The sequence below is a fragment of the Mastigoproctus giganteus genome, chromosome 3 (assembly GCF_048544385.1).
Source record: "Mastigoproctus giganteus isolate SK-2022 chromosome 3, ASM4854438v1, whole genome shotgun sequence".
In the NCBI taxonomy this organism is placed as follows: domain Eukaryota; kingdom Metazoa; phylum Arthropoda; class Arachnida; order Uropygi; family Thelyphonidae; genus Mastigoproctus; species Mastigoproctus giganteus.
This window is the reverse complement of record NC_143577.1, coordinates 134,828,291-134,842,734: the sequence shown is the minus strand read 5'-3', so window position 1 is coordinate 134,842,734 and position 14,444 is coordinate 134,828,291. Positions and strand designations below refer to the sequence as shown.

The following is a 14,444-nucleotide window of genomic DNA, read 5'->3' as shown; positions in this document are numbered from 1 at the left end:
TACAATTGTTCGTTGTACTCATCAGAGGCATTAGGCCTATAACACACTCCTACTCTAATTTTTGCTTTCACAATGCTTACATAAAACAAATGTTGTATTGCAAATTCGGGCACAGCTAACAGACAGGACATATTTCACTTTCATTTGTGCTTTTAAGCAGAGTTTGATGCTGTCTCAGAGAACTGCAGAGTTTTAATTAACATTTTCTGATCTGTTCTCATGCTGAAATGAATGCAGTTTCAGGCATACTTCAGTTGATAAAGTACGATTGGGCATCTTTCACAGGCAGTTCATTTGAAGCCTCTCGTCGTCGTTGGTTTGGTGCTTTATGTCGATAAGGAGATATCCTAGGTGTCCTCACTGCATCTGTATATGATTCAACCGAAATGCTTGTTTTCCTGGGATACATCTGTGTTGTTAAGAACCAAATTTGGGACATGTCACAAGGATTTTTCAACACCACGTAGTGACAGTTTAAAATTATATTTCTGGCTTCTTTTCCTTTCGGAAATAAATTTTTCGACAGTAGAAAACACAGATAAATTGAAATATTTATCAGTTTATCTATGATAAATTGATAAATAGAGAGATTGAAAAAATTGTCGTTCACAATCAATTTCTAGTATTGGATTGAAAATTGATATCCTGTAATCCTTTGCGAAATTCAGTGTGTGGGATTTTTCTGAAAAGCATCGTACATCTCTTGAGGTTCACCAAACAGGTACACTATTCTTGTAACATTATGTGTGATTATTAGGTCTCTGTTACACAGAATTTGTGATACAAGCTATGTTTTGCCGCACTGCGTCGAAACAGTAATAATTGGTATGAAAGGATGCACTAATTTCCTTCCATCCAAATGGATATGTCAGGTAACTGTTTGAACTGACTCCTCATTTATCATAGGAAGAAAAGAATTTTTTTTCTGTATCTGCATTTAAGATCTTGGAACTATATACCAATGAGCCAAAACATTATGACCACCTACCTAATATGATGTTGGTCCTCCACGTGCAGCTAAAACAGCACGTACCTGGCAAGGCATGGACACTACAAGATTTCTAAATGTGTCTTGTGAAATATGTTTACCAACAAGTAACCAGCAGATCCTTTAACTCCTATAAGGTCTGCGTTTCAGATGCCACAGATCGGAGTTGCTGTTCCAATGCAAACCACAGATGCTCGATCGGATTGATGTCTGGGAAATTTGGAGACCAGGCAATACCTGAAAGTCTTCCTCATGTTCCGCAAATCAGTCTCGAACAATCCAGTTGGAGAATCCAAGGATGCTCTCATAATTATGAGAGCATCCTTGGACTCAGGGGAGGTTCCCACGGACTGGAGATGTGCAAATGTATCCCCAATTCACAAAGGGGAATCGAAGGGTGACACGAGTAATTACAGACCAGTTAGTTTAACTTCTGTTCCGGGTAAAATAATGGAGTCGCTGGTTAAAGATGCATTGCAGGATCATCTAGACAAGACTGCAGCAATAATTCAGACACATCATGGGTTTGTTAAGGGAAAGTCTTGTCTGACAAATTTGATAGGATATTATGATGTGGTTACAAAGGAACTGGATGCAAAAAATAATTTTGATATCATATATTTGGATTTCAGTAAAGCTTTTGACACTGTTGCGCATGGAAGACTGTTGTACAAATTGGAGCAGAATGGTATTAAGGGTAAGTTGCTACAATGGATAAAATGATGGTTAAGTGGGAAAAGACAGAGGGTGGTAATCAATGGGTGCTGCTCTTCTTGGACTAATGTTATTAGTGGAGTCCCATAGGGTTCGGTGTTAGGTCCACTGTTGTTTTGTATATTTATCAATGATATTGATGAAGGTATATCAGGCTTAATGTCGAAGTTTGCAGATGATACAAAGGTTGGAATGGTTGTTAATGACAGTAATGGCAGTGTGCTACTGTAACAGGATCTAGATAATTTGGGCAGATGGGCTAAGAAGTGGCAACTGAAGTTTAACCTTGACAAATGAAAAGTACTGCATATGGGTAGAAGTAACCCCAGAGAAACGTACCAACTGTGTGGTACTACACTTAAGGTGGTAGAAAATGAAAAAGACCTGGGAGTACTTGTGCAGTCAGATATGAAGTTCTCTGAGCAATGTCGACAGGCTGCCAGGGCAGGTCATGGGGTTTTGTCAATGATATATAGGAATTTTGCTAGCAGGGAAAAGGAGGTGATTATCCCTCTGTATAAGGCAATGGTCAGGCCACGCCTTGAGTACTGCGTACAGGTCTGGAGGCCTCATTTTAGGAAGGATGTAGATTTACTTGAGCGTGTACAGAGAAGGGCAACAAGATTGGTGAGGGGAATGAAGGGATCCTCTTACCAAGAGAGGCTTAAGTTCTGCAAATTGCAGTGGCTGGAGACTAGGCACCTGCGCGGTGATCTGATTGAGGTATATAAGGCTTTGAATGGGTTGAGCACGCTGAATTCTGATGGGATCCTTCCACTTGTTCAGATTACGAACCTAAGGGGGCATAAATTCAAATTAAGAAAAGACAGATGTAGAATAGATGTGCGGAAATTTGCCTTTAGCCAGCGGGCGGTTAATTGCTGGAACAAACTTCCATCTGTCGTTGTGGAAGTTGATAGGTTGAATAAATTTAAGGAGGAACTGGACAGGCATTTGGAGGGAATGGTGTGATTTTTTTTTTTTTTTTTTGGCTGATGCTACATAAGCTCATACATTTGCTTTCTTGCATCACATGCCACTACTACTACTACTACATTTATCCTGCTGGCCGTTGTCACAAAAGGGTGTACCTGGTCAGCAATGATGTTTAGGTGTCTATGTTTGTTTTAATTGCAGTCTCCAGGGTTTCCCCTATATACCAATGATATTTAGGTAGGTGCTAGACGTCAGAGTGCTGAGTACTGTGTGTTGTGCACATGGATGACTTGACCCAGCGTATCCAAGCAGAACATCGCCTAAAGCACGACACCATTGCCACCTGCATGTTTTTGTCCCATGGTCCAATAATCCAGGTGTCAATACTTCCCCAGGTAAACGACGGACATGTACCTGGCCATTAACATGGTGCAACAGGAAACATGATTCATTGGACCAGATGACCTTCTTCCAATCACAAAAGGTTAGTTTTGATGCTCGTGTGCCCATTTTAGGTGCTGTCACCAGTGAACAGTGTTAGCATGGGAACTTGGAGCAGCCTGCGGCTACACAGCCCCATTTTCAGCAGGGTTCGATGTACTGTGTACTGTCACACATTACTCCCATCACCAGCATTCCAATTACCGGTGAGTTATGCCACAGTCGCTCTTCTCTTGCCACATACCATTCAGGAGAGCCTTCGCTCACCTCAAGCATAGATTATCTGTGGTCGTCCAACACTGCAACGGCAGTTCGTGGGGTTCCCCTCTTCGGACCACTTTCGGTAAATACTAACAATGGCTGACCATGAACACACCACCAACAGTGCCATTTCGGATATGCTCTGACCCAGTCGTTTGAATATTACAATTTGACCTTTCTCAAACTCGCTGCCTTTCCCAAAAAGTCCACTGCCTTTCCCATCTGAAGAACAAGAGTAACACTGCTTAACGGAGCTCAGTATCAGGTGTTTTTATACTGACTGTGTCTTGACCCGTGCACATGCCATAGTTCACCTTGAGTTGCTTCGATTTGCATAAAGACTCACCAAAACGTATTGGCTCATCGGTGTATTTGATCCTCATTGTCTGACCTATTAGAGGTATTTTTGCTGTCTAGCTTTCGTCCAACACTGCTTTCATCATGTTAGGTGTTCTCAGACAAGACCAGCTAACGATATTCCTTTTGCATTTAATGATAGTTGACCCATCAGAGAGCCTGATGCAATAATTCTTGGTTTCAGTGGTAACAATATGTGTTACTTTCCCAGACAAGTTATATATCCAATGATATACACATATATCATTTTTGGTAACGGTGAGTAGAATGGAATCTGTGTTGAAATACAATACTCACTTCCCAAGCTATGTTAATTCTTATAGAAGTGCAAGTCGTCTGTGGATAATTAAAATGAGACAATTACAGTATTCCCGTTTTTATTGGCCGGCACCGCTTCTTGTGCAGCTCGCTGATCACAAGCAGGGTTTCTTCACTGATGGAACGAATATCAGAGACAGAATGTGTTGAGTCTTTCACAATCTAAAGAAGTTTTTCATATGACTTTGCAAATGTGCTTCTTGTATGACTGAGGTCTTGGGAAAATTCTCCCCATAATTAATTCAGCAGTAGCAATGCGATTGCTCTCAGTCCCGAGTTTTTAATGAACCTCCGATATGTGATATTTTTAATTTTATTCCTTTGTGATGATAAAGATCATTGTGATGCTCTTTGTTTTGAGTTTTCACGTTTATGGGAAAGCCCAAATTTGCATATTGAAGAGCTAGAAACTTCTCGATATAGTCGCTGAAATTCTCTCTCGGTTTAAACCTGCATGGGTAATGCCAGACTTCAAATATTTTGAAAATGCAATAATTTTGTCGAATTGCCTCGTAAACCTCACAAGACACCCAGCTACAGTCTGTGGTCCTGTTGATTTCATTCTTGTGAATATCTGTAACCTACTCCGTTAAGCAGTGTCTTTGCATTTCTATGCAAGTGTGGCATAAAGGAAACAGGAGTCTGACTTCGAACTTTTCAGTTAGTGTAGGACAAAACCGATTATGAAGAGGCACAATGCAGGCGTTAGTTATGCCAAAATAGTGATCTGTCTCATAGCTGAAGTATTTTTAATAACAGTAAGATGGCATTTGGGGTACACTCTGCTTTTATTTATGAAAGGATAAAGTGAGCAAAAATCGATATATTTGATAGTGGTTTCATTGCCAGTTTCGCAATACAAACAAGTACAATCAACTTGACTGCCATATAAAAAATCGTTTCTAGCTATAGAGAAAATGATATATTTTTCCTCTATCAAAAGCTTTTGAAATGATTGTTCTTCTCTGGATCAGGCATAAAATTTACATTCCCAAAATCGTCGAACTTGAAATATGGTAATAGTTGCTGAATATGATTTCTCCGATCTTGAGTTTTTTCATAAACTTCCCCATTTGTTAAATGCTGTAATGTATGGCAAGCACTGGGTGGAAAACAGTGGACGCAAGTGGTACATAAAGCCATATACTTCAATGAGAAACTTTTGTTGATGTTCTATGCCATAGAATATATGGCAACGATCTTGTAAGGGCCGATCCTAAATTCGCCATCGAAACTATCACAAGTCTGCAGAACGACATTATTTTTTCTCTCATACCATTTGAAAACAATTCTAGCTAAATGGCTGTCTTTCTGAAAATCTGTAACCTACAGAAGGTATAATAGATATGGTGTGAGGTTTTATAAAATTCTCTTTAAAGACTTCCAATGCGAAACTCGTCAACGTGAAGGATTTTTCGAATGAGTCACTGTTCACTGTCTTGATATTCAATAATTTTCTATTATAAATCGAACACCTGCCATCGAGTTTTGCATACTATTCAAGGAATTTTGCCAATTTCTCTGCCTTCAAATTGTCTGGTCAAAAAAAATTTAATTTCTAGAAGAGCCCCGACATAATTTAAAGTGCTTTCGTTTACAAAAAAAATACAGGAAGAGTCCTTTTTTGAAATTCGTACCTAGACAAAAGGTGTCAGGCAGGCTCCTTAATCTAGATGATATAAAATTAATATTTCAACAAAGTGAATTTGAACAACACATTTGAACAACATTGAAACGTAGTAGGTTTTGAAAACACCTTTAAGCACCTTATGCAATAGTGATTTTTATTAAAAATTAAAAAAAAAAAAAACCTGCGATGGACAAAACTATGTCGTAATGACTATTTCCATGCAGTAAATGCATATATTTATCAGAAAACTGCCCTTTAAAAATCGCACAAAAATCACTTTCAGACGAATACACAATGATCGGATACTTTACTTGAACATATCTTTGAAAAGCAGTGGGGGAGGCGATTGTTCCATCCGATTCAGGAACTCCCACATATCTGCATAATATTTTTGCTTCGCATATCTGCATTGCTGGACGATCGCAATTAATTAACTTTCGATGGTTTTTTTTATTTTCATCACAATATTCAGGCCATTTTGAACTGCCTGTTTCTTATCAGCATGGCCCATTGCGATTACGACGGCTCGTGGTAGGCAAATCGATTGTTTTACTCCATAAATGCGCTTAATCCATTTTTTTTTTTTTTTTTTTTTTAAATATGGCCAATTGATCCTAATCTCCTGGACGGCCCCGGCATGTGCTTTGACCCAAACCAGAGGGAAGTTGGAGAGTAATCACCTCGAGCTGCATGACATTTACTAATTCCATTTTTGATTGTGCAACTCACTCGATTGCAGCTAGGACCGTAGTTACCTTCAACTCATTGTCAGCCATAAGGGACAAGTTGAATGAATTACTCAAACCTGGACACGTTATCGCGAATCTAATCCTAATAAAGGGAGGTAGCCGATTCCTTACCTGCTTTAAAACTCTGTCAAATAACAAAGTTAATTTAACACTTGCTGGCGCATTATAGCCCAAGTTGCTTATGCGCCAATAAAACCCAAATCAAATCAAATTAACACTTGCTTGTATCGGCCCTTCGACCTGTAACTTCAAAAGTTGGTTTTATATTTCCGATAAAGTTCCCTCTATGAGACACGAATGTGTACAAATTCATCTGGCAGATATCCAAAAGAAAAAAACTAAATTCTAGATGGTGTCACAGCAGAAAATGTTTTGAAAGCTACTTACTGAAAGGTTACTGCAAAACAAACTCTGATTCGCAAAACTGAAAGCTCACCAATATATACGTCTATGCTAATTTTTTTCCTGCATCTGTTACCCTCTCTCTCTCTGCATGTTATTTTTATACATGTGCAAAAGCACATGTACAGAATAAATAAAAAATCACCACAACTTAAATGAAAATTATGGTTGGCACTCTTTTTTTCTGTATTATATTCTGTATATTCATTTTGAAGCTATCTGTCGGGCTAGCTGTTATCTTGCCTGTTTGCTGTTAAATTTAACGTTTAGCATAAATAACCTTTATATTTGGACCTAGTTAAACAGGCAGATAACAATCAGAAACAAATAACCTTGCTAATTATTGGTGGGATATACTGAATGGAGTTAGCCCTTGAAAAAGTTCCATTCAATGTATCCTAATATAAATAATTAGCTACATAATGATTATTTTATTTTATTCTATTTTATACGTTTACATTATTGCTAATTATATGTTTATTTCTAGGGTATAGCAACGTAGACCAACACAAACTATCTTAGTCTTTATAGGTTCTTTTGGCCTTATGGCCCGCAGAGTGATTTTATGCTTCTTTTTTAATAAACTTTGAGTACCTCTATAGTACCAATTATACTCTTACTATATTAATTATAAATACACACACACACACACATACACACACACACATATATATATATATATATATATATATAGTATGTATGAGTCGGAAATGCAAGTGAAAGGGAAAAGCAAGGAAAAGAGAAAGAGAAACAGGAATTGCACCTGAATGCGCAAAGCTGCAAAGACAGGATACAAAAAGATATAACGATAAAATTAGAAGTAATTATTAAAACATACAAAAAGATGGAGAATTAAATAACACAAGGTGACAAGCCTAATAGGGGGAAAGAGAAGAGAATGAAAAATTAAAATAAAAATAATATTAAGAACCTTAAAAAAAAAAAAAATATATATATATATATATATATATATATATATATATAAAATTACATAGAATTAAAGACTGAATTAACGCAGGGCAACCTGCTAGTGACAAGGCCTGTACCCATTGCAGATGGTAAGGATAAAGTTGGTGTTCTCGCAACACTCTCCAAATAGTCGAACGTTGAACAGCCAGTTTCATTGCTATTCTGCGTGTGCTGATTCCAGGATTGGCATGCACAACATCCAAAATCTCCTCCTCTACTTCAGGAGTCGTAGATCTTGGTCGTCCTCTGTCGGCAGAACGAGGTGTAAAGGTCCCATGTTCACAAAGGCGGCTATGGATACCTTCAAACGTTTTCCTGTCTGGACATCTTTCTGGAAACCTTCTTTCTGGGAGTCAACAAAAGCATATTAACTGTATCAACTGGAGCAAAGATTGAAGCATCTCCCACCGGACAGTCAGGCCCATCAGTCGACACTAATGGCCATACAAATACATTTAGCGTACTCTGCAAAAGGTGCTCTCCTAAAATCAAGACACATCCACATAAACCTATCTGACGCCACGGCCAAAGATTTTTCTCATTAGAATGCAGACATCACAAAGCAACCACTATCACTGCCATCCAGCTGCAAGAAGGAACTGTCACTGAAGGTCCGCAGGAAATCTTCTCTCAAGTAACCAGAATTTACAGAGAAATCTACAGTTCCCAAGAAACCTCCACAAAGGCAACCGAGGAAATCCTTTCAGGACTGAAAAAAATCTCCCCTACGGTTCAACGCAATATAGAAAACCCAATCACCCTACAAGAACTAACAGCAGCGTGCAGATTCCTTCCCAGAAACAAGTTTCCAGGTCTGGACGAACTGACGTTTGAATACTTCTATACCTTTTGGGATCAACTCGGAGTACTACTGTTATAATTGCTTGAAGAAAGACATTCCCACAGTCTTCCAGATTCAGTCCCAATCTCTGTCAGTCGAATGATCCCCAAGACAGGAGACCGCACAAACTTAGACAACTTGCGCCCAATTTTTTTAAAGAATACAGATTGCAAAATTATTTCCAAAGCTATCGTCAATCGATTAAAATCCACTCTCGCTGATATCATCGATCACGAACACACATACTCAGTACCAAGAAGATCGTTACACAACAATCTTCATCTAATCCGTTACCTCCGCTGCAAACAGCCAACAGGGATTCCTGGAACTAATTAATCTTGACCAAGAAAATGCTTTCGATAGAGTTCAGCACAGCTACCTCTTCGAAACCATGAAAGCCTTTGGATACGGACCCTATATTACCCGAATTATCCATCTGCTATACAGGGAAGACAAACTCCACTAAAAACTGAATAACCAACTCACCCGCAAACCTTCCTTACTCCAGAGGGATAAAACAAGACTGCCCACTTTCTAGGCACCTCTACACAATTGCCATAGAATCATTCCTTAATAAAATTGCCTCAAGTCTACATCCCGACGAACGCTGCTACCAGAGCCCCAACAAGAGATAAAAAAAAAAGATAACCCACTCAGCCTACGCAGATGACGTCATAATTTTAATATACCGCGAGAGTGGATTTGAAGACATCCAAAAGGCTCATAATTTTAACGCTCAAGCATCAGGAGCAAAATGAATCCACTATAAGAGCCTAAAACTAAACCACTACAAGGCTGGCAACTATAAAACAAGGACTGAACCCCCCCCATCCAATGCACATGGTCCAGCGAGGGACAGAAATATCTGGGTGTGTATCTCGGTAATTCCCCTCTTTTCTCCCAAAAGAACTGGCCCGTACTACTGAGTCGCTTCAACAGAGTACTCGGGAAATGGAGAAGTGTGTGCGCCACATCTTCACTGAGAGGGAAAGTGCTAGTTGTCAACCAGACGGCGGCAAGCGTTGTCTGACACACCTATAAAAATGTTCTAACCCCGCCTATCGACTTCCTCCACCAAATCCAAGCATTTATCCAAAGCTTTCTTTGGAACAAAACCAACTGGATGTCCTGCTCTAAACTCTGTCAGCCGCTCACTCGAGGGTGGGGGGAGCGGGGCTGCTCTCTCTTGAAGACAAAATTACTGCCTCCCGATTTGCTTTTCTCCTGAAGACGCTGCAAATGAAACACCGATATTTTCTCCCTACAGATAAATTACTATCAATAGCTACTAGAGGGCTATCTCTATCAACAATCTTAAGAATGGACATGAGACCAGCACGACTCAAATTATCCTTCTTCTATAAAGACGTACTGCACCGCTGGAAGAAGCTAAACCTTCAACACCCTCTGGAGGGAACATCACTTGCCGCATTACTTTCAGAACAGCTCTTCTACAATAAAAGGATGACAGAACCTGCAACTGATGATCCCCTCTTTTATCCTTCGTGGAACTGGGCGGGAATTAGAACCATCGGCGACCTCCTGACACCAGGGCTTGATTGGAAAAGATCAGAAGACTTGCCCATTAAAACCACAAATTCAAAGGAGCAACACACACTTCTAAAATCCGTCATCGCACAAGCTCTTCCAGACATCACAACAGCAAAAGGGATTGAAAATGGCACTGAATCCTCACCTGCACCAACCATCATCACCTCATCATCATCAGCCATTTTCAATCCACTGCAGGATGAAGGCCTCTCCAGCAACTTTCCAGTTCTTTCTGTTTTGAGCACTGGCCATCCATTTACTACTCAAAAACTCATGAATTTCATCTATCTATCTCCGCCTTTGTCGTCTTCCAGGTTTTCTTCTAGCTCCTCTTGGGTACCATTCTGTTATTTTCTTAGCCCATCTGTCATCATGTCTTCGAGCTATGTGTCCTGCCCAAGACCATTTTAGTTCTTTAGTTTTGATAAGAATGTCCTTTACTTGAGTTTGCTGCCTAATCCATGTGTTTCTCTTCTTATCTAACAGTCTGATTCCCAATATAATTCGTTCCATTCTTCGCTGTGTAGTTCTTAGCTTCTCTTCCATTCTTTTGGTGAGTGCCCAAGTTTCACTTCCATAAGTCATGGTGGGGAGTATACATTGATTCATTATTTTACGACCTTGATACATTGATTCATTATTATCATCACCTACAACGTGTCAAATATGAGACTGATCCAAAGCCAAGAAACTTTTTTTTAATTCCTGAAGTTGAAACGGTTTTTTTCCCTCCAAAGTTACTTTATTTTTCCTTTTTTCGATTTTTTACATAGAATATAAATAGTTTTTGTTGAAAATGTATCTACCGTTCATGTTTAAATAAAAAACAAAATCTATATATCTCCTTCCCCTTTCGGCAGAAAAGAAAATTTTAACTCTGAAAAATTTGCTTATGTAGTTAAGCAATAATTTGCACACCCAGTGACTTGTTACTACGATAACTTTAGTTTTATGAAGTTATGGCACGGATTGTTATCTGTAATGTATTATAATATTTCAGGGTATGGCTTTTATTCACAACAGTGAAATACATACTCATGGAAATCTAAAATCATCAAATTGCGTCGTGGATAGCAAGTTTGTTCTAAAGATTACGGACTTTGGCCTTTACACCCTACGAGTTTGGAACGAGTACGAAAATGAAGATTCTTACGCGCACTGGAGACGTAAGTAAAACTGTTTCTCTGTTAAATGATTTTTTTATTAACATTGTCTTGATGTATTTATGTTTGTCCAAGCGGATTGTCTTAATTTCCGCGTTATTTTCTATACTGCATTTTTGAAGGCTAGTAGATAAGACAATTACCTGAACAGAGTTGACCTTCAGCCGCTTTCCAATGCTATCTCTTTCCCCTCAGAGGCGCTGGCTCAATTGCAACGATACAATTGCGATTGAACTTGAGCCGCCTTACCGTCAATATTGTTCCCTATCACTGCAGGTAGATAACCCCTTTCCTATCCCCTTCCATCTCTTTCCCATCAGAGGCGCTGGCATCTATCCCAATTGCGTTTTTGTTTGTTTTTATGTATGGTGAAACTCGTAATTTAAAAAAAAAATATATAGACTCCAGGTAGAACTTTTGCAATACGGCAACTTGTTTTCATATCTGAATAAATATGCAGGGCCTTCAAGTTGTAAGAAAGAGTAGACTTGTTTTAACGTGTATAGGGTTAAATTAGACGTGTTTATATTCAGATGTAGTCAAACTTGTAATTTTTTTCTTTTAATAGACTCCAGGTAGATCATGTTTGTATTCAACTTTAAATAAGAGTTTAGTGAAACTTGTAATTTTTTTTTTTTTTTAAATATACTTCAGGTAGAATTTGTTTGTATCCAACTTTTAATTTTGCTCTAACAGGGTCCCACTTCAATATCTTTAGAAATGCAAATCCCAAGCTGACATGTAGTAATTTTAATGGGAATTTCTGTAGATGGTGCATAAAAATAAACTCCAGGTAGATGCTGTTTGTGTGTAAACGTGTTTGTTTTTAATTAGACTCCATGTATAGTAAAACTTGTAAATTTTCAATTTATTAGTCCTCATTATTTCTATTTCTTTTTAAATAGGCTCCAGTTAGAGGTATAAACTTAACCTTTATAAACAATAGAGTAGCCTTGCCTTTGTTCTATATCTGTGGTGTTTATTCAGAGTATAGTGAAACTTGTGATATCTTTAATTTTAAAAATTAGACTCGAGTTACAACTAACTTGTATACAAGTCCAGTGGTCTGTAGGGCCTTAAAGGAAGGGGGAATTTCGTTCGCGATTATGAATAGGTGAGTAATTTTAAGCCGGCTTGTGTCCTAAAGCATCAAATACTGTAGTCCACAATTGGATACAATGCTTGGCCTGTTTTGCCCCATTATTTCGAACTTCGACCACCGTAACGCCACTCTCTTGAAAACGTCTACATGGGGAATTTTCGACCACCGCTTCAATGGGGTTTTGAGTTAACAGGTGTGAAGCGGAGGTGTTTTCTTTCCCGAAAATAGACAACTGTAGTCTTAACAAAATATTAATTTTGTGAGACAATAGAGTAACTTCCCTTTATTCAATATACGTGGTCTTGAGAAAAAAAATATTTATGTGAAATGTACTGTAGTATGTTCAGCTTATTAAGAAAAGGTTGGGTATTTTATGAGAAATGAACATCTTTTAAAGGTAGTTTAGATTTCAGTTTGTTCAACTTTCTAAAAAAAATGAATTTGAGGCTTAATTCTATGAAATATTCTAATTCTATTCTAAACAAGTTTCAAATGATATGCCTTTTACACTACATACGTAGTTTAAATTTATGGGTAAACTGTGAATGATCTACACCGATATTATATAGTTAATTACTCAAACCCATATATAGTTATGCCTTGTGCATGGATTAATTGTCTTTTCTGCTATTCTTTTTTTTTTCTCTTTTTCATAACGAGTCTGTTTATTCGTGAGAGAATTTTTGGAGTTCAATTTAGGTGCTGATTATCAACAAACACAGATTATTCAAGGTTTGGGCAAATGATGAATCTATCGAGATTGCAGAGGTTTACTCTCCTGCTGATGAGGAAATCCCAAATCGTTTGTAAGGATTGCAAAACCAGAGATATTCTGCTGAGAGAGTTCCTCTTTGAGAACCAGATTATGCATCCCCATCTGGTAGGAAGCATTAGAAAATGCATTACTATTGAGCGTTACTCTATTGAAATGCCGCATATACATCTGAAAAATGCATTAGAAGAATAGGAAAAAAAACCAAAGTTAATATCCATACGTGAGAGAGTTTTCGGGAGCATTATAAGGGTAAAGTTACAGTATAAATGGAGATAAGGAAGCCAGTCCCCAACATTATCTATGTCAGGGGGAACAGATTACTCTTAAATTATAGAGGGGTAGTGAAAAGGTGCCTAAAATGCGGTAGCCTGGACCATTTAGGCATGCACTGCCCAAACGGGCGGTGTTTTAATCGTAAAGAGGTTGGGCACATTAGCAACGAATATCCAGAACATGCAATAAATGCGGGGAGGTTGGCCACAAGTTGGATAGCTGTTCTATACGTTCTCCGTAGCCGAGTGATCATGAGCGGAAGTACAGTAGCACGCAATCTTTGAGTAGACCGGGGTTCAAGCCCCTGTCTGTTAAATACGGTCGATCTGCCAACCCGCACTGGACCAGCGTGGTAGATTATGGTCCATGTCTCTCAGCATAAATTGTTGAGGAGGCTTCCATCCTGCAGTGGGTTGATAAATGGCTGCAGGTTACTTTTTTTTTCTATACGTTCGTATGCAAATGTCATGAAATGATGGGAGGTAAGGGAGAATGAGGGAAGTTTGGGGGAGCCAAACAATATGGTGGTCTTAAAACCACAGGGCATGCATAAAAATGTAATTCCAGAAAAGCAAGGGGATTCAATAACTGAAAAAAGGGAGGCAAAGGGGCTTCTAAACTCGGAATGGGTTACTTCCGATCTAATGGAAACAGATGAGTCGCGAGAGGTCAGAAAAGGGGGGAAAAGACGATGGAAGTTTAGGGGGAGAGGGTAAAAGGCAAATTGTGGAAGAGGGAAAAAGTATCATACAAGATACGAATGAGTTAAGCTCGGATGACTCTGAATTAGAAGAGGCATTAGGGAAAGATAGGGAGAAGTTATTAGGAGTTGAGCATCTAAAGAAGTATATACCAGTAGGACTGGAAGCTTTAAATGAAAAGTTAACAAAGAGAGTAGGAGCAGCGGCTGGGAAACCCAGAATAATATTATACTACATACAGGAAGGTAAAGTAGGTAAAATTAAATTTACGTG

The 14,444-nt window shown here is 38.6% G+C and overlaps 1 protein-coding gene across 3 annotated transcripts in view; it reads left to right on the top strand.

Moving 5' to 3' along the window:
* Nucleotides 1-14,444, top strand: part of LOC150088279 (atrial natriuretic peptide receptor 1) — a 1,689,763-nt gene that overhangs the window by 500,092 nt on the left and 1,175,227 nt on the right. For all 3 annotated transcript variants that reach the window (XM_090369441.1, XM_090369442.1, XM_090369440.1), the window contains one exon: nt 11,158-11,323. In XM_090369441.1, the coding sequence (XP_090225567.1) occupies nt 11,158-11,323 (166 nt within the window). The remainder of the gene's footprint in view (nt 1-11,157; nt 11,324-14,444) is intronic.